We start from the raw sequence: 24,224 nt of genomic DNA, 5'->3' as shown, positions 1-24,224 counted from the left end.
ATGGATCTATGATTTTATGCAATATAAAATTTTGAAAAATAAATGATGAGTAGAAAATTATTTTGATAATTTATTTATAAATTAATATTATTTAGATAAAATTATCTTTTTCTAAACAATCTATCTGTTGTTGAAGAAATAAATTTATAATTTATATAAAAAAATAAAATCATAAAAATAAAAAATATGGGTACCTTTGATGGCCTCTCTGGATGGGGGGACCGCCAAGAGGAGGTATGGGGGGGCGGGAAGGGCCCCAGGAACCACCGGGAGGGAGGGGCATTGAGGACCATCGAGAGGAGGGAGGGGCAACGGTACATCGAGGAGGAGGGGGGGTAGGCCGAGAGGAGAAGGGCCACCGAAGATCGAGAGGGAGAGGAGGGAGGTTCTCAATCGGGGACGAGAGGGAGAAGGAGGGGGTTTCTCGCATCGGGGAATTCTTGCACCAGGATCGAAGGGGAAAGGGAGGGGTTCTCGCGCCAGAGATTGAGAGAGAGGTGGGGGTTTTCTCGCACGAAAATCGAAAGAAAAGTTGGGGGGCACGGAGGGATTTAGTCGGAAGGGTTAGGAAGGTAAAATCACCAAAGTCGCCCTACGGTAGAAGATTTTCTTGTGTTAATTCCACAGTCCACATGACATGAAAGATGGTGAGTCAGCACACAAAATCATCCTATCATAGAATAATTTTTTTGGAACAGTACTTTAATAAATATTTGAAAAAAAATATTATTACATAATTTTTTTAAAATAAACATTATTTAGATAAAAAAGTCGAACCAATATAAAGCAATATATTCTAAAAATTTACTCGACCATCAACGGTGAAAATTTCTTAATAAGTCATTTGTTCACTACTTAGTTACTAGATGATCATCAAATTAAATGACGACTTTTTTTTGGGTAAGGAGATGATTAATGTCCGGTTTGCCGCATTCGTCGAGATTTCGTAATCTCAATTTCTAAAATTCCTGCCACCATCCTAAAATATCTTGGGCCTTCATTTCTGGCCTACGTTTCCGAGCCACCGCAATATGTGCGCCTTGGCACCGAGATGGTTGGGGATTTCCGGGCAAAACGAAAAAAAAAAAAACACACGATAGGTAAATGAAATATCGACGTCCACTTCCCAGGTACTTCTGTCATCTCCGACCAACGGAGTAATGGAATCGTGGAAAGCACCACGATGACACCTTTCGCGTCGTTACCGTCCTCGTCTTAGGCCCAGATTATTTCCTGTTATTATTCGTATTATTTCACCAGCCGCTGGGCCAACCCACTGAAGGACAACACGGATCCTCAAATGTGAATAAACCGGCTCAAGTCGCGCACAACTGACACTTCACTTGCATCATCCATGGTGTTCCACTTTTCGTGCCATCTACACGGGACCTGTGCTTCCAACTTTTCTAACCAATGCTCAACCTGATACCCATGATCCAGGAAAGAAATTTTAGAGTCTCTGAACCTATCTTTAAACAGGTTTCAGTCGCCTCATCTCGATCCTTACCCTCATAAAATGCTTGTCCTTGGACATTTGGCAAAGGGCCTGCTCTACCACCACCACCCTCATAACATAAAGGGTCATCTGATACCAATGGAAGACACACACAAACTTTGTGGTAGTTTCGTATGGGGACACCAATGGAAGAACCGACCGACTTGGTTCCAGTTGCTCGGGCTTTTTCCATCACATACGAAACTGATATTGACAAACTCATAAACGATTTCTCAATTTCAGCTGCGAACTGGCCACTTGTGAACATTAACTACTAATTTAGACTGCTACCACTGATAATGACAATATGCAACAAAAATTACAGGCGCAATTGGCAGGGATAACTATCACTCATCTTAGCAAGCATCGGATCATGGAAGCCACATCTAGTAACGAATGATCATGATTGTACACTCATTTAAACAGAATTCAGGAGAGGGACCTACCACACTTAGTGGGTCCCAAGCTGTTGTCATGACTCAGGAGAGGGATCTACCCCACTCGATGGGTCCCAGCCTGGTGGTTTGATGTTTGGCCAATCTCCACGACACCCTAACCTGATGTACAGACTCTTCTTTCCTGTAAGACACATGAAATCGCAGTTTTTAAAATTGAACCAAACTGTCAAACAAGACTATGGCAGAACTTGAGAATCCTATTAATTTGTATCTTCTCTGCAATGAAAAAAATACTGCATTATTATCATCCAGAAATAAGAGATGGAACATTAAGTCCCACTTATTCTTTATTCTTAGATTCTTAGAAAGGTCAAGCTCTTTCCATATGACTGATATCAACAAACTATTCATATGCTTCACTGGAACGCAATGTCTTTCGTTATGATAATTACTTCTTAAATTCATGTTGAGGTATTTTGTTGTATTGAAGTTACATCTACCATCTTACTGTCAGAACACAATTAGATATCAAATTAATGGAGTTAGGAAGCTTGGGTAGAACTGAGATATTGTCATGGTTATCCCTGACTTCACCATGGAACTGGAGACAACATAAAAGTTGTTTCCAGGCAAGTTCATATTCCCTAAAATGGTATTGTAAGAAAAGGGAACTGGAATATGCACACACAGAATCATAAAATAGACAAAATTAAATACCTGTAAGCTGATTGTCTGATAAGATTAGTTGTTTTAATGCACTCAAGCACCCCTGAGCAACATCTCTAGCATGCTTCAAGTCCCAACCACCAAGCTTCACAACTACTTCAGCATTTGTATAACCTATACTTCCATCTTGTATGTGCCTTCGAGCCGCCTCCTTTGCAGAAGCTTCATCTGCATCAGCAGAATATTCCCTATTGTCAAACTAGCATATCTTGGAACTCTTCTTGTTATGATAATAACCAGCTAATTCAGATAGTTAGCAACCCTGTACTTCATTTCGCACAACTCCTTCCAGAGAGAGGGAAAAAGAAAGATTATGAGTCAAGGTCTATAGTAGTAGTACCTATTGGTGATGGTATAGTACCATACAAACACACAATACACGTCCATTTGCCGGTACAGCAAAGATCCAGGTGCTGTACATGTCCAATGTGGTACTGACATGGGGCATACCAGCACCAATACCTTATTGGTACAATCTCGTACCAGTATACGCTCGTACCTAAATCCTTGTTATGAGTCCTCACCAAGAAGAATCTTACAATTAATTGTACATAAGAAACAGGACGGTATGAGTACTGATTGTTAGCAGCACATTACTAGAAAGTAATAGGGTGTAGATGAATTGCACTTTTTGAGTTGCTGAACAAAGCAGATAAGCAAGGGCAATCAGTAAGTTCTCCATATGCATGAAGCACATCAGCTGCCATCCTTGAATTGCTTGGTAAAACAGACATGGTAACAAAATAATTTTTTAGTATCAAGCACATTGAGCTTGATTTTATAACACTGCTTATCCTGTAAGATATTTTCAAATTAGTTAATCAAATGCCAGCATGTCATTTTAAGTTTATGCACCGATGTGTCAGTATAAATTACTTATGAATGGAACCTAATTTAAAATCAGAGCAGTTGCAAAAGCAATAATAGAAAGAGCACACTACACACTAGGGTGCTGTTTGGGAACAGCCAGACTGATCCTGCTGGATTCAGGGGATTGGGAACAACCCAATCAGGCCCAGCCCAAATCAACCTGACTCCCCCAAGACCATATCCCGCAGGAAGAAAAAGGAAAAAAGGGAACCTGCTGGCCTTTTTACCTTTCTTCGTTATGCTTGGGCCTCTCCCACTCCCTCATCATCACTGACCTCTCACCTTCTCCCACCTCACCCCTACTCCACCCTCTGTGGTGTGGTGGTGTGTTTTTGGGGGACCATCCAACAATATATACTTGTCAGAGTACCCAAACAGTCAATTTGGTAGAGTATTTACTGGCTCAAACCCCCATCCCTATTGAATATTCACACTATTGGTCATGATCCACATAGTAAAATTGGCTAAAATCCAAAATCACATATTTTTGAAGTATCCAACCTATGCATCAAGCAGGTGCAAAAATGGACGGCTTTAATGGATGATATAGTGCATTACTATAATCTAAGCATCAAAGCCTATTGAAATCCCATCCATACATGTGCTAATATGTACAGGTCAATGACCTATGAAGTGGATTTTCAATTTATATGCCCTACTATATATTTTTAACATGATTGGGACATCTATATTTTGCACCCACTCAACACATTAGATACCTTCAAAACATATGATATTTGATTTATAGACATTTCTGCTTGTGTAGATTTGATAAATGGTGTTGATCTTTGATTTATATGTCCATCATCGATTTTTCTTTAAGTGCTAAATCATTTACCAAAGATATAAAGGTTAGTGCATAGTCCAACTCTAATAAGAAATGCTCACCAGCTAGATCATGACCATTACTAACAGCAATATTATACAAGGATTGTTAGAATTGTGTTTGTGACCAGTTGAGATCAGTGGGTAAAGATGGTAGCTTACCTGGAGCTTCAGATTTGGACAACCATACGGTGAATCCAGCATAAAGATGCCGCCACTTATCAGGTCTCCTAGCAGCTCCATGCAGCCCTCCCAATGTTGCAACCACAGCACGGACATGACTGTGACATTAAGCACTTAGAGATGTTTCCCCCTATCAATTGAACCACAGGTGGAGGATAAAAATAAAGCTATACAGCATACCTACTAAGCCCATCTAATACAGCACCTTCCGCTTCAGCAACAGAATCTGCTCCTTCTGAAACGACCCCTGGAAGTTATCACACTTTGTTAATGCACTGCAAAATATGAATAAGAAGTAACTGAGATTTAAAAGCAGTATAGAGCAATTCTAATGATAACGTATGGAACATGCAAAGGAGAGTTGTCATAATGTCTAAGTAGCTGGTTGATGTCAAAAATAAACTACACAGTTGAAGTCAGCTAGGCAACAGACAGTTTACCATCCAAGATTATGCAAGACTGATCCCAGCACTAACAGGAATCAGGGAATAGAAAAAAACTTATCATGTTCCCACCCACTTGCTAGAAAAAAAGTTATACCTATTTGTTGGCATGTTTCAGCATGTAAAATTTGAATACATTTTAAAATTTGGATAAAATCTTAAACTATGATAAATGAGTAAATAGTGAAAGAAATAACAGCATGCAGCAAGGTTTGTCGTACTGGTTGGTACCACTACACACTGTATAGGTACTAAACCAGTACTGAACCGGCATTCAGTACAGGAGGCATATTGACACCGTAATAGAATGATGATACCAGTACAAGGTCGGGTATCACGACGGCAAACCTTGGCATGCAGAAAAGCTTTTTCTTTTAATATGTAACAAGATTATGCCATGCTTTTGAATCAAAACTGATGGCTATGCATGTTTACTTTACACAAGGCATCATCAGACTTTAGTGATACTGATGGTTGCTGATATAAAGTAACAAAGCAATAATAATTCCAGATAAAACACGTATGAGAAAATGGCACAGTGAGGACTGATATGGAGGGTTTTTTTTAAATAGAACAGGTAAAACAAAACACTTAATGAAATGCTTAAGTTACAGAAAAAGAAGCTACCTGAAAGAAAACAAAAATGTTAGTACAGAAATCAATAGTAAGCTTGTCGACCTCATTTCCTTATCCCCATACAACAGTTCTGTTAACTACACTATAATCAATACATTTAACCACAGTCCACAACTAGGTTTCAGCTTTATGCTTGATTCCGACTTTATACCCAAAAAGGGTTAGTTCCTCTATCAATGCAAGCTTTTTCAAATCCTCTACATCATTCATTAACTTTTACAGAGAAATGTAAATTTACATTGCAATATATATTGTTTATTCCATGGGAAAGAACTTTATCTCCATCACCAAAATATTCAGCTAGAAGTGACATAACAAGAGCCACTCTCAATCCAAATTAATTCAAAGGATATTATCTTGATTAGTCTAGCTGAGCTCCAGAATGCCAATACCTTCTGTCCATCACATTACTAAACAATCAAAAACTGTTGACCAAGGGGGTAAAGCAAATCGTTAGGTATTATTATTTGAGAACATTGCCTTGAGAGTTGGAACACGGCCTGCACTGGTGGGCTAATATAATGCAACTGTAGAACAACTTGTCAAGCTAAAAGTTTCGCACAAAGTTCGCGACTCGCAATCTCCTTTTGTGATTAAACAACAAGATGAAGATGTAACCAAGTAACCAAAAAAGTTGTTGCTTGGGACATTGATGAAATGGAGTTTGAGGAGGAGAGGATTGTATAAAGATTCTGAATGCTTTGCTGGGGTTTAATAATTTAATTCATAAGTCATAATACTTCCTATACAATTGGAACAAAAACCAATTCCAGGTAAGTCAACTTCTGAGCATTTCAAACCAAAAATTCAATTGTTAAAATAAAAGTATTAGCTGTCTCATAGTTTAACATCAAACCATAAATTAGAATACATTATTACCATAAGATCTGGACTTTGAATTGCTTAAATGACAATTCTCCAGTTCATGTCCAAAGAGTATTACACTATTACTGATATCGGCACAGGTACAACAAGGTATCATGGTTCAAAAACTACCATTTCATCCACAAACAGCACCGAAATACTTCATTAGTGAAAACTATGTTCAATCTATTAGATAATAAGAAAGAAACATCATCACCTGCTGATTAAATTAACTCATGTAGTCATGTGTCTAAAAAATGCCCAAATAAGACAGCATTGTTGCCCAAATAAGACAGCATTGTTAATGTTTCACTACTGGTTACAGAATGGTCCGCTGTGACAAATGGTCTAGAGATTGCCTTAGAAATTGTATATTTTATGACTACACCATGCATGGCTAAAAAGCCACCAAAATATTATAGTGTAGTCCTTAGGTATTACTGTTGTTGTAGAAAATGATCAACGGTGTGGGCTTAAGTTTTGGTGGCCAATCATGTATTTAATTTGTCTGATTGCAGCAACAAATCAAATGTTAGTCGGCACATACAGTGCAATCAATTTATTTACAAGGATGAGGATGCTGAGTAGTTTGATACACATGAATAATCAAGACTGGAAAATTAGATGGATATCCACGATATCACAAACTGATTTACTTGACACGTGATGCATAGACTGGTCCAAGGACAGAGAATTTGATGCATGACTATTATACAAGAGAAAGAACTCTATGGATGGCTGTGATTTCAAAACTAGATTGTGGCACATTGGTGCACGTGACAGAGAGGAAGAGAATGGATACACTGGAGATAAGTGACAAATATACTCCCAATTTTACTTGATAATGATTGTCTCTTGATGGCCAAGATTATAATTTATCTCTTGAAGAAAGAGTGCATTTGTAAAACCAAGCCACGCCACCTACTGTTAAATTTCAGAAAAGAAACCCCAGATTCTGAGCAAACATTGTCCATCTACAGCATGAAGCCTTTCAAGTTAATGACCCACAGTGTTCACAGAAACCCAGCACATATCTACAATATATAAATGAATCAAAATAAATCATCTTTCTTTAAAACTATCAATTTACTGTCCGGCTGATGCACAGGCGGCAAGTTTGCAAAGCATTTGAAGTTTGTTTCTGTGCAATGTACAAGTTGTAGACCCCAGCAAATGGACAAATCATGGATTTGAATGGGATATTATCCATATTTCAACTCCAAAAGACAAAACACAATTGATTCTGTTTTATGGAGTTGGAGGGTCAATGGAGAGCATTACATGACATTTGAGTTTTGGTGGCATAAAAAATACATTCTGATGTAATATTTTGTTCAGAGGAACTTATTATCCTAAAACAAATTCATCATGCAACATGTAGGTGCTGTAAAGTAGTAGCTCCTTGCATGAAGAATTTCATCAAACAAATGCTTAAAGAGAAGTTGTCCTCTTCAAACCCACTCGAATAACACAAATGAGAACACCACGTGAGCAACCTGTGCTTATCTCCATGCATATATTTCCTTTTTGGTGCTCATCAAACCCACTCTTGCTCTACTTTCTCTCCTCCACTTATGACTCAAACCTATTGAACTGTAGGCAACTTCAGGCATGAGTGAAGGAACCTAACCTAAGCATAAGGAGAAAAAAAGAAGGAAAGAAACAAAACAGCTAAAACTAGTTTTTTTTTTTTTTTTGGGTGGGGAGGCGTGGGGAGGGGGGGAGGTTGGGGGGTGATGGAAACTGGTTTGGGTCTGGCATCTTTTGAGTTGTGCCATCTGCTTGTGGGTCCACTACTTGACGACATACTTGTTTGGTAGGTCTTCAAGATAACTCAAATACACGGAAGGACATAAGAGAGCTAGAATAGGCTCACGATTTGGCTCCATGAAGTTTTGGTTTGGGTGGACATAATGCTACTAACCATGGTTTTGAAAACCGATCTGAACTGTTCGATACACCCCGTACCGAGCCAGACCGACGGAGAATCGGATGGTTTCAATGTCCAAAATGGTTCAGAGGAAGAGAGAGAGAGGAATACAGGGCCTCCAATAGCCGCCGAAGGACATCTGACGTCTTGCCAAGGTTGGTACGTGCGGAAGGAGGGAAGGAGAGAGAGTGGTAGGTCCTTACCAGGCCTCTGGAGGCCTTCGAACGGACGACACCTCCACCGCGACATCTCCAACGGCCAGCCAGCCCACATCGAGGGCCTGAGGGCGGTCGAGCCGGAGGAGAGCCTCCGCCCCCTTATTCGTTTTCGAAACAGGGATTTATCCCTGTTTCTGATTTTTTTTGGATTTTAACGCGTGAAGTCAGTGACCTAGTTGCCGACTTCGCAAATTTTTATTTTTTTTAAAAATTTCAATTGAAGATAGCAAACCAACTTTGCCAACTTCATCCGAATTTTCTTTTTAAAAGAAGGGTAAAGTCACCAATGCTGTTGCCGACTTCGCCTGTTAAAAATCAAAAATAAAAATCGAAACAGGGATGAACCCCTGTTTCGAATCCACCATCTTTCGCGGCCCTCAGTCCTTCGCTCCCTCCGTGCTGTCTTGCCAGCCTTCGAAGAGCTTGCAGCAACGTCGTTGCCCGTCCAAAGGCCTTCGATGAGCCGGTGAGGTCTCCCACTCTTTCTCCTTCCCTCCCTCCATGCGTATCGACACTCGGCAAGATCCCAGATGGCCTCCCATGGTTGTCGGAGGCCCTCTCTTCGTCTCCCTCTCCCCCTCCCTCTCTTCCTCTTCTTCTCCCCCTCTCTCTCTTCCTCTCTTTCTTCTCCCTCTCTCTTCTCTACCCTATCGGTTCGCACCAGTCCAATCCAATACGGATCTGTACTGAGCCGTACCATCGGTCGGCCGATATGAGCTTCAGTACCGAGTCTGCGAACCTTGCTACTAACCAATCTAAAGTTAAGAAAGCCTACAATAGATATTGCATTAATACCCTCATGCAAGATGTGTGAGTGCCCGAGCATGAACCATTCTTATTTAAAAAATAAAAAACAGAAAATATAAATATAAATATAATATATTTCTTAACTCAGGCATAATTCTATGTCAACTTCTATTCCAATCCAAAGTCAAGTTTTTAATATAAAACCCTATTGTCTATCTAGGTAAGTTTCTTTCCTTCAAATCTTTTACCACTCTACAACCAATAATAAGGACCTTGCCTCATGGAGGCGTCTTTGGCCTATATTGCGCATGTTTAAACTATTTCTTTACTAACTAAAAGAAATACTAAGAGAGGAGGTAACCTTCTTTCTCAAAATCTAATTTGAAAAAGATTCCTTAAGCAAATACGGTGAAGGCTCGTAGATATCCTCCATAAGTCTTTTCTCAGGACAACTTTATGTTTCCTCTCCTGAATGTTTTGGATAATCAAACCATCTCAATCCCAAGTTATGTGATATGTTACACAAAATACTATACCAAATAGCTCAAGTGGTGTCAATAACCAAACCTTATTCCTTATAGCAGACAGGAGGATCTACACTAAGCAAGGTATGAGAGGTAACCTTAGGAGGATTGATGAGAATGAGGAATTCCGCACTTATTTTAGACGGAGATGTCATAATTTAGGAATTATGGGATTTTAAATAATCAAGAGATTTTTGAGAGGTTTTACCTTGTTTCCATCTTAGAGAGATTTTATTTTTTTCCATCTTGAAGAGATTTTATCTTTTTTTCATCTTAAAGAGATTTTATCTTGTTTCCATCTTATTTGAGAGATTTTATTTCATTTTCACATTGACAAAAAATCTTGTTTTCATCTTAGAAAGATTTTATCTTGTTTTTATATTGAGGGATATGATTTTCACTTTTATTAGAATGCGATTTTATTTCCATCTTATTTGAGAGTCTATTTAAAAACTCCTATTGTATTGAAGGAGATAGCTTGGAATGACAACTTGAAAATCCTAAAGTGGATTGTTTTTCTTCCTCTTAACTTCTTTATTTTCCTTTGGCTACTTTTTTTCCACTTGATTTCTTTATTTTTCTTTCATTTTATTTTTCTGTCCAATTTGCTATTTTGATTTTTCTCGGTACCGCATCAAATTGGTATCAGAGCCCTATCAGATCACTTTCTGCGCATTGTGCAAATTGCTCTGAGATAATTGGCATTGTCTCGTGGAAGGTACAGTTCCTTCATTGAATCTTGTGACTCTTTCAAATTGCGGATAGCTTCTACGATTGCTTAGGCCTTTTCTTTATTCCATACTTTACTAAAAAAAGAAGAAAAATCCGAATCATTTTATTGGCTTCATTTTGTTCACTTTTTTTTTTCAGTAGCTCGATTAGATCACATCATCTCTTTGATATTGCATGAGTTAGAAACATAGGCACCATATTTGACTTTATATTTCTTAGTGTGAGCATCGTGATTGAATTTCTCGATGATTATAGTATATATCACTTTTGTCTTTGCCCTTCCTTGCTACCATGACCATTGGCAATTTGAAAGATACTCCTTCCGTAATGGAAAAAGAGTTTGAATTAGTTAAAAATACCCAGACAGCATTCCAAAAAAAACTTTAAACCAAATATGCCACTCGTTAGACCGACTTCAACCTGAGCTTATTGAGCTTCGTGCTAATCAGGTTGATCACCGCATGGACATGGCTAATCTTATCGATCAGCAGATCAAATGCCTACCGTCTCTGAGAGAGTCAAGATTGGATAAATAACCTCTAAAGGATGACCATACTAGTAGTCAATCCATTCATCAACCTCTTCGGACTCTTAATGTCATGAGATGTATCATCACCACTCCTACAAACTCTGAGGCATGGAAACGCACCAGCATTTTTCATACTTATGCCCAATATGGGGATAAAGTTCGTAAGCTTGTCATCAATGGGGTAGCTTTATGAATGTTGCGTCTAAATCCGCCATTAGTAGATTGAAACTGAAGTCTCAACCTCATCATCATCCTTATAGAGTTGTCTAGATAGATAAAACTTTACTTCCTATTGGTGAGTGTTGTCTAGTGCCAATTTAGATGGAAGGCTACTCTGCTAAAATTATGTGTGATGCATTACCCATGGAAGTTGCTAGTGTCTTACTCGATCGATCTTGGATTTATGATGTGGATGCTCATAACTTTGATAGGGAAATACCTATGTTTTATGCATAACAAAAAAAAAAATAGGTTAAACCCTACTAAGGCAAGTGAATCCAAATCTGCAAAAAGGGATAAGAGTTCTCTTCAAACCCTTAATCAAAAAAATTGTCACATTTTGACTCATAGAAAATTTGAAAAAGAGAGTTGGGAGTCTGGAGTAATATTAGCTGTCATCTCTAAAGATGAGATCCACTTGACCTCAAACTCCCAAGATAACCCACCTCCCGAGATTGAGCAATTGATGGAGGAATTTAAAGATGTGACCCCAAAGGACAGACCAGATAGCCTACCTCCTATGCATGGCATCCAACATGCCATTGACTTAGTTTTGGGATCCCAGATACCTAATCTTCCACACTATAGGTTGAACCCTAAGGAGCGTAAGGAGATGAGAAAGCAAGTAGATGGCTTATTGCAGAAAGGTCACATTCGACCTAGCCTCATCCTTGTGCTGCACCAACCCTTTTGACCCCTAAGAAAAATGGTACGTGGAGGATGTATGTAGATAGTAGAGCTATCAATAGGATCATTATCAAATATAGGTTTTCCATTCCTAGGCTTGAGGACATGCTTGATCAATTAGCTAGCTCTACAGTCTATTCCAAATTTGATTTATGTAGTGGGTATCACCAGATTAGGATTCGGCCTGGGGATGAGTGGAAGCTGCCTTTAAGACCCAGGATGGCCTTTACGAATGGTTAGTTATGTCCTTTGGGTTGTCCAATGCTCCTAGTTCATTTATGAAGTTTATGACGGAATTGTTGAGACCCTTCATTGGTAGATTCTTAGTCATCTACTTTGATGATATCCTGATTTATAGTAGGTCTAGGAAAGAGCATTTAGTTCATCTCAGGGAGATTTTCCTCTCTTAGATCTGCCAAATTGTATGTTAATCTGAAAAAATATTCCTTCAGGATCAAGTTTTGTTCTTAGGATATGTTGTATCTTCTCAAAGTATCATGCCCGATCCTGAGAAGGTGAAGGCCATTAGAGAGTGGCTTGAACCAACATCTCTGAGGTTCGTAGCTTTCATGGTCTAGCCTCTTTTTATATACGCTTTATTAGGAAATTTAGCACTATCATGGCTCCCATTACAAATTGTACGAGGAAAGAAGAGTTTCATTAGCCAGCTACTATCGCAAGAGCTTTTAGCGATATAAAGCTCAAAATGTCTAAGACACCTGTGTTGATCCATCCTAATTTTTTTAAAGCTTTTGAGGTTGTTTGTGACGCATCTGGTATTAAAATTGTGGGGGTCTTAGCCAGGAGGGTCATCCAGTAGTCTACTTCAGTGAAAAACTCAATGATGGTAAGTAGAGGTATTCCACATATGAAAAAGAATTTTATACTGTTGTTCAAGCTCTCAGATTTTGGCGATATTATCTTCTACCCTAGGAATTTGTCTTATATTCTGATCATTTGTCTCTTAGGTACATCCAGTCCCAAAAGAAACTTAGTGATAGGCATGCCAAATGGGTAGAGTTTCTTCAGGACTACACCTTTGTTATCAAACACAAAGCTGGTGTTGAGAATAAGGCTGCTGATGCACTAAGTAGGATAGTTACTGTCCTCCAGTCCATGAGTGCCGAGGTAGTTGGTTTTAAGCGAATGAAGGATGACTATCCAGATTGTCCAAATTTTTCTCTCAATTTTCAGGAGGTTAGTAAGGGAAACCGTCAGGAATATGTTGATTTTGTGATCAGGGATGGTTACCTATTTAGAGATTATTGTCTATGCATACCCAGAACATCTCTATGGAATTTTCTCATTTGGGAGCTTCATGTGGGGGGCTTAACTGGGCACTTTGGGCACAACAAGACCACAGCTTTGGTCGAAGATAGGTTCTATTGGCCATCCCTTAAAAGAGATGTGGCTAAAATCCTTGCACAATGTTGCACATGCCAATTAGCTAAGGCCCAAAAACAAAACATCGATTTGTATACCCCTCTTCCTATGCCACACTCCTCGTGGAAAGACCTTAGTATGGATTTCATTCTTGGGTTACCTAGGACCACTAGGAGACATGACTCAATCCGAGTTGTTATTGATAGATTTTTCAAAATGGCACACTTTATTCCTTGCCATAAGACTTCTGATGCCTCTTTTGTTGCTAAAGTGTTCTTTAGGGAGATTGTTCAACTTCATAGTTTACCTTCTTCCATAGTATCTGACCGTGATGTCAAATTTATGAGTTATTTCTGGAAGATCCTTTGAAAATTGTTTGGGACCAATTTAAAATTTTTCTCATCCTTTCATCCCCAAACAGATGGTCAAATAGAGGTTGTAAATCATAGCCTTGATAATTTGCTTAGGTGTCTAGTTGGTGATAGACCTGGCTTATGGGATTTGTCATTGCCTATGGCGGAATTTGCCTATAATAGCTTAATGAATTGGTTTACTGGCAAGAGCCCTTTTGAAATTATTTGTGGCCTTAATCCTCATCAACACATTGATCTTGTTCTCTTACCTATGGATAACTGCATTTCTGAGCCTGCCACCTCTTTTGCTCAACATATTCGTGACATTCATGCCGATATTTAACGAAAGATTGCTACGAGCATCAAGAAATATAAACTTGCTGCAAATGCTCACCGTAGGAATGCAAAATTTAATGTGGGTGACTATGTGATGGCTTGTATTCATCCAGAACGTTATCCTAAACATTCGTTCAAAAATTGCATACTCAAGCTACCGATCCCTTTTGCATCCTTTATAAACTTGGACCTAATGCTTATTATTTAAAGTTACCTTCTGATTTGAAGTTTAGTCCAATTTTTAATATTGCAGACTTTGTTTTCTTATCGGGGCACATTTGAGCTTCCTATTGTGTCTGCAGGTGTTCCTACCGATTGCACTATTTCACCTTCCATGTCAGTCCTAGTTCTCTCTCCACTTCCATCGTCGTTATCGGATTGCATTGAGTGCATTATCACTGACGAGATTGTTTTTTCTGCTCATAGTGGATTTCAAAGATTTTTAGTTAAGTGGCAAGGCCGACCAGATTCGGATGCTACTTGGGTTCATGAGGATGAGTTGCACCGCATTGATCCAAATCTACTAGAGGCCTACCGCAATTCCTCGTCAGAAGCGAGTTCTTTCTAGTCAGGAGGAAATGATGAGAATCAAGAATTCCGCACTTATTTTAAGCAGAGCTATCGTAATTTAGGATTTGTGGGATTTTGAATAATTGAGAGATTTTACCTTGCTTCCATCTTAGAGAGATTTTATCTTGTTTCCATCTTATTTAAGAGATTTTATCTTATTTCCATTTTATTTGAAAGATTTTATCTTATTTCCACATTTAGAGAAAAATTTATTTCCATCTTAGAGAGATTTTATCTTGTTTTCATATTGAAGGATATGATTTTCACTTTTATTAGGATGCGATTTTATTTCCATTTATTTGAGAGTTTAGTTAAAGACTCCTATTGTATTGAAGGAGATAGCTTGAAATGACAACTTAAAATCCTTAAGTGGGTTGTTTTTGTTTCTCTTAATTTTTTTGTTTTCCTTTGACTGTTTTTCTTCCACTTGATTTCTTTATTTTTCTTTCATTTTATTTTCCTGTCCAATTTGCTATCTTGATTTTTCTCGGTGATGCATCAAATTCTTGTGGTTGTGAGCAAAGTGACCTTTTTGTCCACAAGTATAGTAGCTCTGTTCTATGTTTCTTGCCTTTATGAAGAATACTGTTTGGCTTTTGCTCACTGCAAACAAGCCTTTAGTTGGTTTGCAACTACTTTTGGTCACTCAGGTGCTTTACACTTCTTAGGTTAGCCTTAGACTTTAAGCCCCTAATATCTCCATCATATGCAACGAGAGCAAAAATTGCAGCCTTGCTAGCTGTGACAAATTCTTACAACTTAAGGTGGTCAAATAAGTTTAAGAAGTTTTTGATATTTGTGTTATGCATCAGCATTAACATCATCATCTTCCAAAAGTAAAGAAAGCTCAGCGCTACCATAGTTCACTATAAATCAGACTACCTGCTTCCTTTAAATAATGAATTATCTTACCCATCTTATGCAAATAATCATGGATACTTTGGGTCCTACCATGTAGATCTCAAAGATATGGCATTGGTGAAAGATGGAAAATACATGCCTTACAAAAAGCCACCTTCACCACCATCCACACATTGTATATGATTTCATAAACCTAAAGTTTCTAGATCAAATCATTTCTAGGGTCTATATCAAACTCTTAAGCAAGGTTTTAAATATCGGTACCAGACCCCGTGCCAGTTACCAGTCGGTACGGTACCGTACCGACAATAAAAAAATCAAAAAAAAAATCCCACACCCAGCAAAAAAAAAAAAGGCAAATTGGGCCGAATCGGACTGAACCGTACCAAACCGAATGCTTCGGCCCAAACCGTACCGAACCGACCGGTTCGGACCATTTTCGAAAATCCGGCCGGAACCGTCCTGGTTCCCTGCCGGTCTGGTTCGGCATGCCCCGAACCGTCTGGTTCGAGATGATTTTAAAAACCATGCTCTTAAGTGTTCCAAGACACCTTGCTTATGAACTAGATCTTGGATATTGTTCTACCAGTAACTAGAAACTTCTACATAAGAGTTATTTTGATTTTGAACATTCGCTTATTCTTTTTTTTTTTTGAGAGAGAGAGAGATATATACTTCCCAATACTCATACTGAAATTTACTCTTGCACCTGTTTTTGTCTTTGGTAATAAAGGTTGCAACATCATTAACTTGTTCCTTCTAAGATATCTTCAAGACAATAAGCACAATCCTTTCAAGCTTATTTGAAAGAAAGAATCTCTAGGAATGAAATGATATGCACAAAGAACATGGATATTCAAGTTGATTGTACATATGATTCATCGTTATGCTATGATTTCACCCACAATAAAAACTCATAGATTTGCTAGATTTTATACAAGTAATCTAAAATGGCCCTTGATGGACCAAGCCATCCACAACCTTTCAACTAGTAAACAAACATAAAACTCAAAAAGGCATTTCTCCTTACTCAAAAAAGCACAGCGCGTGTGAAGAAAAAGTACCCAATAGGTCCTCAAAAATAGCATTTTCTTCAAAGAGCATAGCATATATTACAAACTACCCAGGATGGGACAACACCACAAAACCAACCCATGTCCCTCATTGCACTCCATCTTTGGACCAAAACCAGATTGGACCACACCTAATGGGCAATCCAAATTCTACCCATCCCTTGCTTGTCCACTTGTCACTAACGCTACAAGTAGAATGCATGCACATGCTATTTAGCAATAGTGCAAAAATACATGCAAAATCTTCGCTGCATTAGCATACAACAACATGCATTCTAAGCTCAAATGTTATAAATTATAATACATTAAGATGCACATACACATAACAGAATCATAACTAGCGAGTCAAAAACCAGCATTATTCTTAAGAAATCTACAATATAAGCTTATGTTTCTCTATAGTGACTTAATGTAGATTCTATATTCTAAACTGAGTTTTGCTTGCTAATTCTGCCTGGCTTGTTTAATATGAAGAGCAAGGTTCAATCAAGCATGTAAGCATGGGTCAAGATGGTTTCTCTAGTTTCCAAAGCATTCTAAACAGGAAATGTTGATTATTCTAGGGAAATGATACTATTGAGGATGCGACGAGAGTGGGAAGCTATCATCTTTGGAGTTTGGATATAGATAGGATAGACATTGATCATGAAGGATGTCTTATACCCTTCCAAGATGTGAAAGAATCCAATATCTGTTTGGATTCTTGCAGAGGACTGATAAAGTCAAGTTTACTAGGGAGTAGGTATAGGGTTTCCATTAACTCCATACTGTGTGGTAAGGTATGTATTAAATTTTTCTCAAAGGCAAGCAGCACATTTCTTAAAATTATCCACTCTAATATTTGTGGCTCACAAAAGTAAGGGCCCATGGTCTATATTGTCTTTGGTGATCATCATTGGTGTTATGGTCATGTTTACCAACTTGCCATAAGTCTAAGGCACTGAATTTTTTCAAGAAATATAAGCTTGACATCAAAAACTAATTGGATGGAATGGTCTATTTATCTTTAATGATGTGACTGCTAACTTTCCTTTGATGTGATCACTCTTAAACTTATACCTCCTACTTCTACAACAGGTCTACCTTATTGTTATCTATGCTAAATATGACTTAGGTTGTATTCACCATTAGTCAAGTTACCAATCATTAAACTCAAAACGTACATTGATATATTGAGAAGTGCAATATAATGCCTCAAATTTTTTATGCCTCTCACCCATTGAACAAATGCAAAATATTCATTAGCAGTAGGTTAGAACATTTAATAAATGCTAGTTAAAATTAGATCTTTAAGTTTGTAACTGCTTTAAGCTTCACAGTTAATGTTTCTTTGAATAGCTTTCTAGTTTAAGAACTTTCTAAATAAATGTTCATTAGCAACATGAAAGCAAAGACAAATGACACTCAATTCAAGGGACTATTAATCAACATGGGAAAACTCACATGAATCAATGGATTTTTTAGCATATCTCTCCAGCAACTCACTTGTATAAAGTGGAGTATATCTGCAAAATCATATAAAGTTATCAATAAAAGATTTCTCTCGAGGACCATTTGAACATATAACAAACTTTGTCTTGAGTTTTGATCCATTTGAACATAAGATGCATTTATATAGCTATAACTACATAAGTCACCATGAAATATTACAATGTTCAAGATGAATCCTAAAATTGCAGAAAAGACTCAGTTTTTCAAGTAAGAACTTGAAAGGTATACATTGACTAAAGGAACAAACTTCTGCTTCATATGCAAAGGCCCAAGATCCAATTGTGGGTCCATTTACTATAGCACAGAATTAAAAGAGTATGTTCCAGCCTGAGCATGATTAGTTTCTGTCAAACTTACATCTTTGTTGACTTAGAGGGCAATCTGGTCATTTTCTTTAAGTCCTTTGAGTAGGTTTTGGTTTGAAGAAGTGGAAGTACAAGAATAGAATTAATTACATAAAATTACCACCTTCTATCAATGCTCATCCTTTGCTTATCATACCTATTTGTTCTCCCTAGAACCTGAAAACCCAAACAGGATGTCCATGTCCATGGAGTATTAGTTTCAAAATTCAGTGACTGCCTTAGTTATAACAGAAAAAGAAAAGAAAATGAAAAATCTACCAGGAAAAACCATTAGAAATAAACAAAATAAGGTATTTACGTTCCAAATGAGATATCATAAAAAATTTAGCCAAATAATTAGGGAAAAGAGAATTCTCTAAGATGTCAACGAAATCTAATAAAGTTCCATCAGCATTGGCACTTTTAATTGCATAGTCTAAAATGAATTGGATTGCATGAGATATTCACTTGTACTAACACCAAAGGTGAAACAACTAAGGTATGAAGGTATCAATAACATAACCATGCACCACTTACTAACCACAATGGATTAATGTACTCAAGTGAAAAATTCAGTACAAAGTAGATGTCAACTAATTAGCAATTACCACAAAATTACCATCAAAAGGACATGCTTTTACAGGATCAAAGTGATCAAGTCAATATTTGTTGCCAAATTAAACAGAATGTCTAAATAAAATTTCAGGAAATCGCTTACCCAATACCCATAGCAAGTTCTTTAGCAACTTCCTGATTTATCTCTGTGGAATCTCCAATGATATAGATGGAAGTTCCTTTCAGTAATTGCAGAATTCCTGACGTAAGGGAGTCCCAAGATTCCTTGATATCAGGCCATTTCAATTCTGTGTCATACTTTTTCAGATTGACTACCAGCTGATCCTCATCTATGTACCTGTTAACAAAACAAGAGGGAAGACAAGTCCCATTAAGGCTGAATCTGCATTTTGATGAGCTTGTCCATAGCACTTAAATGTGCATTTAACATTTTTCTTTGAATACCAGGCATACTAACCATACAGTTTCAGAAGGCTTTATCTTGTCAAACAGACGATTAGTTTCCATTAGATTTATAAGAGACCCAGAAGCTTTAACTCTTATTAATAATGAAGTCTCGTCTACATCCACAAAAATATCACTTGAACTCTGAATATCTAAAGCTCCAATATCTAGCCTCAGTTCCACCTCCGAAATACTATCTAAAAACTGCAGAATATCACATCTATACAGTGAGTTAGTCTGCATAGAATGAGACTAAAACTAGATGCATAGGATTGAAATTTAATCGCTTTATCTAGATTGGACTGATTAGGTAACAGCATGGACCTATAGTACTCTACCACATGACATGCCCACTTAAGAAAGCCAATGCCCAAAATATTAGATACAATTTCCCCAAAAATTATCTGGTGCCAAAAATTTGGCTTCTCAGATTTAGTATTAAAATACTTAAATACTACAAGGCAGTCACAAAATCATCACAATATAATACAATATATTCACAGAATCATGCATAGTATTCACAAAGAGAGGGTATTCTGCAAGGTGAATCATACATAATATTCATATAATCATAGTTAAACTGTTAAACTATCCTCCAAATCAAAGAACATTTAACAATCTGTCAATTTAATGGCTGTATATGAATTAATCACAACTCAAACACTATACACGCATTAAGTAATTTGTTTTAGTTGTTGTTTTGATTATTATTTTTCTAATTACCCTCCATGTTTGTCTTTCCATGCACTGATGTAAACTTTTACAAATGTCACACTCTTCTCTCAATTCATATTCTGATTTCTCTAGTTTCACAGATCCCCAGTTTTAAACCCTAATCAATTATTCCCCATCACAGAAAAGAAATTGAGCAAAATCCCCTTCCATACAACTATTTGAAAACCTAATGATACTTCTCATAAAAATATTATAGGAACTAGCAATCTCTCTCTTCAAGACTACATCAGAACTGAAGAAAATAACAGACTTGAATGAGAAAGATTAAGTTTTTTAACTCATATTACTCATTCATAGTCTCAACAGAGTTCTCTCCAATATAACAATATCACGACCCTAATCAATCTTCTTGCAGAAGTTAGAAAAAATATGGATTTCTGACTACTTCAGAACTATATAGGGATTCAAATAGGAAATATTTAGTTATCGTATACCAATTGTTACTTGTTCACAATTATAAGAAAATGCTATTCGAAATAACAACTATCAAAACCCTAATGATCCTTCTTGCAAGCAAAATTTCAAAATGTTATAGATTTCTCACTAGAAGGAACTAAAGAAGGATTTGAAGTAGGGAAAAATAAAGGTTCAGATATATCCTCGTACCTTATATTTTTCTCATTCAGAATTTCAATTCAATCTTCATCGTTATAGCGAGCAAGAACTAGTAAACCCTAGCAGTTCTTGCAAAAAAAAGAAAAAAAGCCAGAGCTTAAGTATTCAAATCGGAAAAAAAATAAACATTTTCGGACCACAGAGTTTCTCATTTGCAGTTTCGACAAAATTCTTCCTGATACAACAACTACTCATCCTTCTCGCAAACAAATCAGGAAAAAAACTACGGACTTCCATCATAAAGAATAGTTTCAGAACCTAAAAAACGGAATAAACCACCTCATAGTTTCTTGTCCCAATTGGAGCCGTGGAGAGATGATTGCTTGAAACCGATTCGACTCTCTTCAAGAAGCCGTTGCCATTGGAGAGGAGAAGAGGCATTAAAGATGGGAGGTTTCTGTGCTTAAAGAAGAGGCGAGGGCTGCGGAGGGGGAGTTCTTGGAGAGAGGTGCTTAGGGTTTTGCTAGGGTTTAGCGGAGATAAGGAGAAGGCGGAGATGAGAGCAGCGGCCATGGGAAGCGAGGGAGAGGATAAGAAGCCGTTATGTTATTACGGTGACGATGGTCTCCAAGCGCATTTGTAAGGCCACTAACGGGCCTGCCAACAGAACCAGGCCGAGGATGGCATCGCGGCAGAGGGGCTCGTGGGATAGACTGAAGGACCAATAAACTTAGCGTGCTGTTCCTCCACTCATCATGGCCCAGCCCATGGAATCGCCGCTGGATGGAGGATGGTTTGTTAAAGATTGGTTCTCATTCTTTGCCCCGGCGAAAAAGGTGCTCAAAGGGGAAAAATTTAGGAACAGGCGATATTAACATTTCCTCACGCTTGATTGGACCACACAATTATTAGGGTTTCAACCATCAAGTATCCAGAATTAGATTATTTTAGACTTTAACAGAGTTTACCATTTAAGCTATCTAAGGTTAGTCTTGTCCTTTGAGCTTGAGCAAAACCATATGCAGATCTATAATATATATATATATATATATATGTTCAAGGACTTTTAGATTGGACAAATATAATTAAACTGGCTTCTTCTATAAAATAAACTTGTGGCAGCAGTGTCCTAATGTGCAAATTATCTGCAAGGCCCAAGGAGAATGAGAAGTACTTAGAATCAAAAGCTAATGGTGGTTTGTTGGGGAATTTGGAAGGAACTGAATGCTGGGTTTTCCCTAAGGAAGAAATCCTCTTTTTCTATGGTCCTTAGATCTCTGTTACTTGTGTTTAAACATTGGTGGAATGGGGGGTCCGAAACATAAGTTAGATTTAGCAAAATGTGGGTCAAGAAAGAGAACATTCTATTGGGCATGTGAGATTGATTTGTTCTAGATTATTGGTTGTTGCCCTTTGTCAATGACAATTTCCTTATAATAATGATGAAAAAAATTATTTTGGTTTCTAATTCCATCAAAATATTTATGTAAAAACTTGACGATGTGTACCATAATCCAAGAGGTAGGTAAAATTATATTTGAAGTCAATATTTTGTTAGTCTTAGGCTTACATAAAGTTAACCCCTTTCATCTATATGTCATGGATGCTGCATTTAAGCCACATTGCCTCCTTCGTTCATAACCATCGAATCAAGGAAATATTAACCTAGGTCATTTTATGACATAATAAAAAGGCAGTTAACACTAGCAATAGCATAGAAATTCAAAACACCAATGTGTGAGAAATATCAAACGAAACAATCTTTTACAATTTCATCCAAATTTACCTAGGAATGTTCTTATAATCAAGCAAAAGGTTTGTCCCTTGCTATGGCTCGACTTTCAAAAGAACATTAGAAACTATAATAATGCAAGTTGTGGATGGAGCATAACACCACAAAATATTGAAGTTGGAGTGGACTCTTGCATCATTTGGGCTAGGCAAGGATCCTTTTTTTTTTTTTTGGTACAAGCGGGCTAGGCAAGGACTTTGCATTATTATAATTTAGCATAGAATTAAATAAATACAACTTGTTGAATCAAAACTTAGTGGCTTTAATTTTAAGCCTATTTTTTGGGGTAAAAAATGTATGCAGGTTATTTCCTTCATCATGAAGACTCATAGAAATATTTTGTTGGGGAGTAAGCCGAAGACATATGCACTTAGCTTATATCTCCACAAGTTAATCTCTTAAGTAAATGAGGTGAAAGGGGTGTGAAGATGCAAGGACCATGTGAAAATTCAACAAGTTGAGTTTTGTTCTAAATCTTCTGAATTTCTAAGCAATGTGGGCAGGTTGAGAAATGTCTCTTTCATTTTTGAAGCTAGATCATTTATGTATTGCATAAAGTTTGATAGGGATTAAGTTTTATTATCTTGCATAAAGTCTGATAGGGATTAAGCTTTATGTATTGTAGGCTCTATAAATGGGTCATTGCTTTATCATCTCAAGTAGTATTCGATTTTTTTTTTTTTTAAAACAGTAAAATTTTGTTATATATTATTTGCACATGAGAAATATCTCTTTCATTTTTCAATCTAGACCGTTTATGTGTTGCATAAATTTTAGTAGAGGTTATGTCCTTCTAAGGAGTAAGTTTGATTGCCTTGTAGGCTCTATAATTGGGTCATCGTTTTATCATCCCAAGTAGCCGCCCCTTTATTTTTGAAAGTAGTAAATTTCAGTTACATATTATTTGCACACTTGGGCTTCTATTAATAATGGTAATGGTCTATCAAAGCCCCCATCCTCATTGAAGTTTTCGTTTTGTTTTGTTTGTTTTTTTGTAAAAATAAAAAATAAAAAAAAAAGCTATAAACACATTAACCACAAGCAAAAGTTTGAAGCAACTAGACATGCATAACACAAAGCATGATATACTTCTAGATGAAAAATTGACTATTAGTTAGCTCACATAAATATTTTCTATGAGACACAATTCTACCACCAATGTTGATGTTATTCTCATGTACAAGTTTTCAAGAACCAAAGGCACTTTTCTCTGCATAGAATATAGCAGGTAACTCAGATTTTCTAGTCTCCATAGTATCCTCCGTTATCGCTAGCTTTAAACAATCTTACCAAATAAATATGCGCATTAATAATTTCGTTTACCTTTTTTACCCAAAAATAATAATAATAATAATAATAATTCCGTTTCCCGTATCGCCGAGAAAACGAAAGAAAAGCTCGTTCCATGCCACTTTTATAACGGATCGCGATAAATGGATATCTTATACCCAGTTACCACCGGTAAAGAAAAACCCCAGAGTGGTCAGGTCACCATCCGCATGTGAACTATCCGTACGGTACCCAAATAAACAATTCTTTATTTAATCATCCAAATAAATATATATTCTTCTGCCATTTATAAAAAAATATAAAAATAAATAAATAAATGAAATGGGACAGATCCTTCATTACCGGGCGGACAAAGGACGACCGGCCGGGTCGGGTCGCCATCAGAGGATGCGAAG

General features: G+C 37.3%; 1 protein-coding gene across 1 annotated transcript; it reads right to left on the bottom strand.

Moving 5' to 3' along the window:
- Nucleotides 1-1,732: 1,732 nt before the first annotated feature.
- On the bottom strand, nucleotides 1,733-21,362 carry LOC105043953 (probable inactive shikimate kinase like 2, chloroplastic). Its single transcript, XM_073255547.1, has 8 exons — nucleotides 21,087-21,362; nucleotides 19,471-19,661; nucleotides 19,156-19,350; nucleotides 18,046-18,107; nucleotides 4,678-4,744; nucleotides 4,477-4,595; nucleotides 2,611-2,787; nucleotides 1,733-2,074 (listed from the first exon to the last, which is right to left on the bottom strand). Exons 1-8 carry the CDS (start codon nucleotides 21,318-21,320, stop codon nucleotides 1,968-1,970), a joined length of 1,152 nt encoding a protein of 383 aa, XP_073111648.1. The 5' UTR covers nucleotides 21,321-21,362; the 3' UTR covers nucleotides 1,733-1,967.
- Nucleotides 21,363-24,224: the final 2,862 nt, after the last annotated feature.

This window comes from Elaeis guineensis, chromosome 4 (assembly GCF_000442705.2).
Source record: "Elaeis guineensis isolate ETL-2024a chromosome 4, EG11, whole genome shotgun sequence".
Classification (NCBI taxonomy): Eukaryota; Viridiplantae; Streptophyta; class Magnoliopsida; order Arecales; family Arecaceae; genus Elaeis; species Elaeis guineensis.
This window is presented reverse-complemented; position numbering and strand designations above follow the sequence as displayed.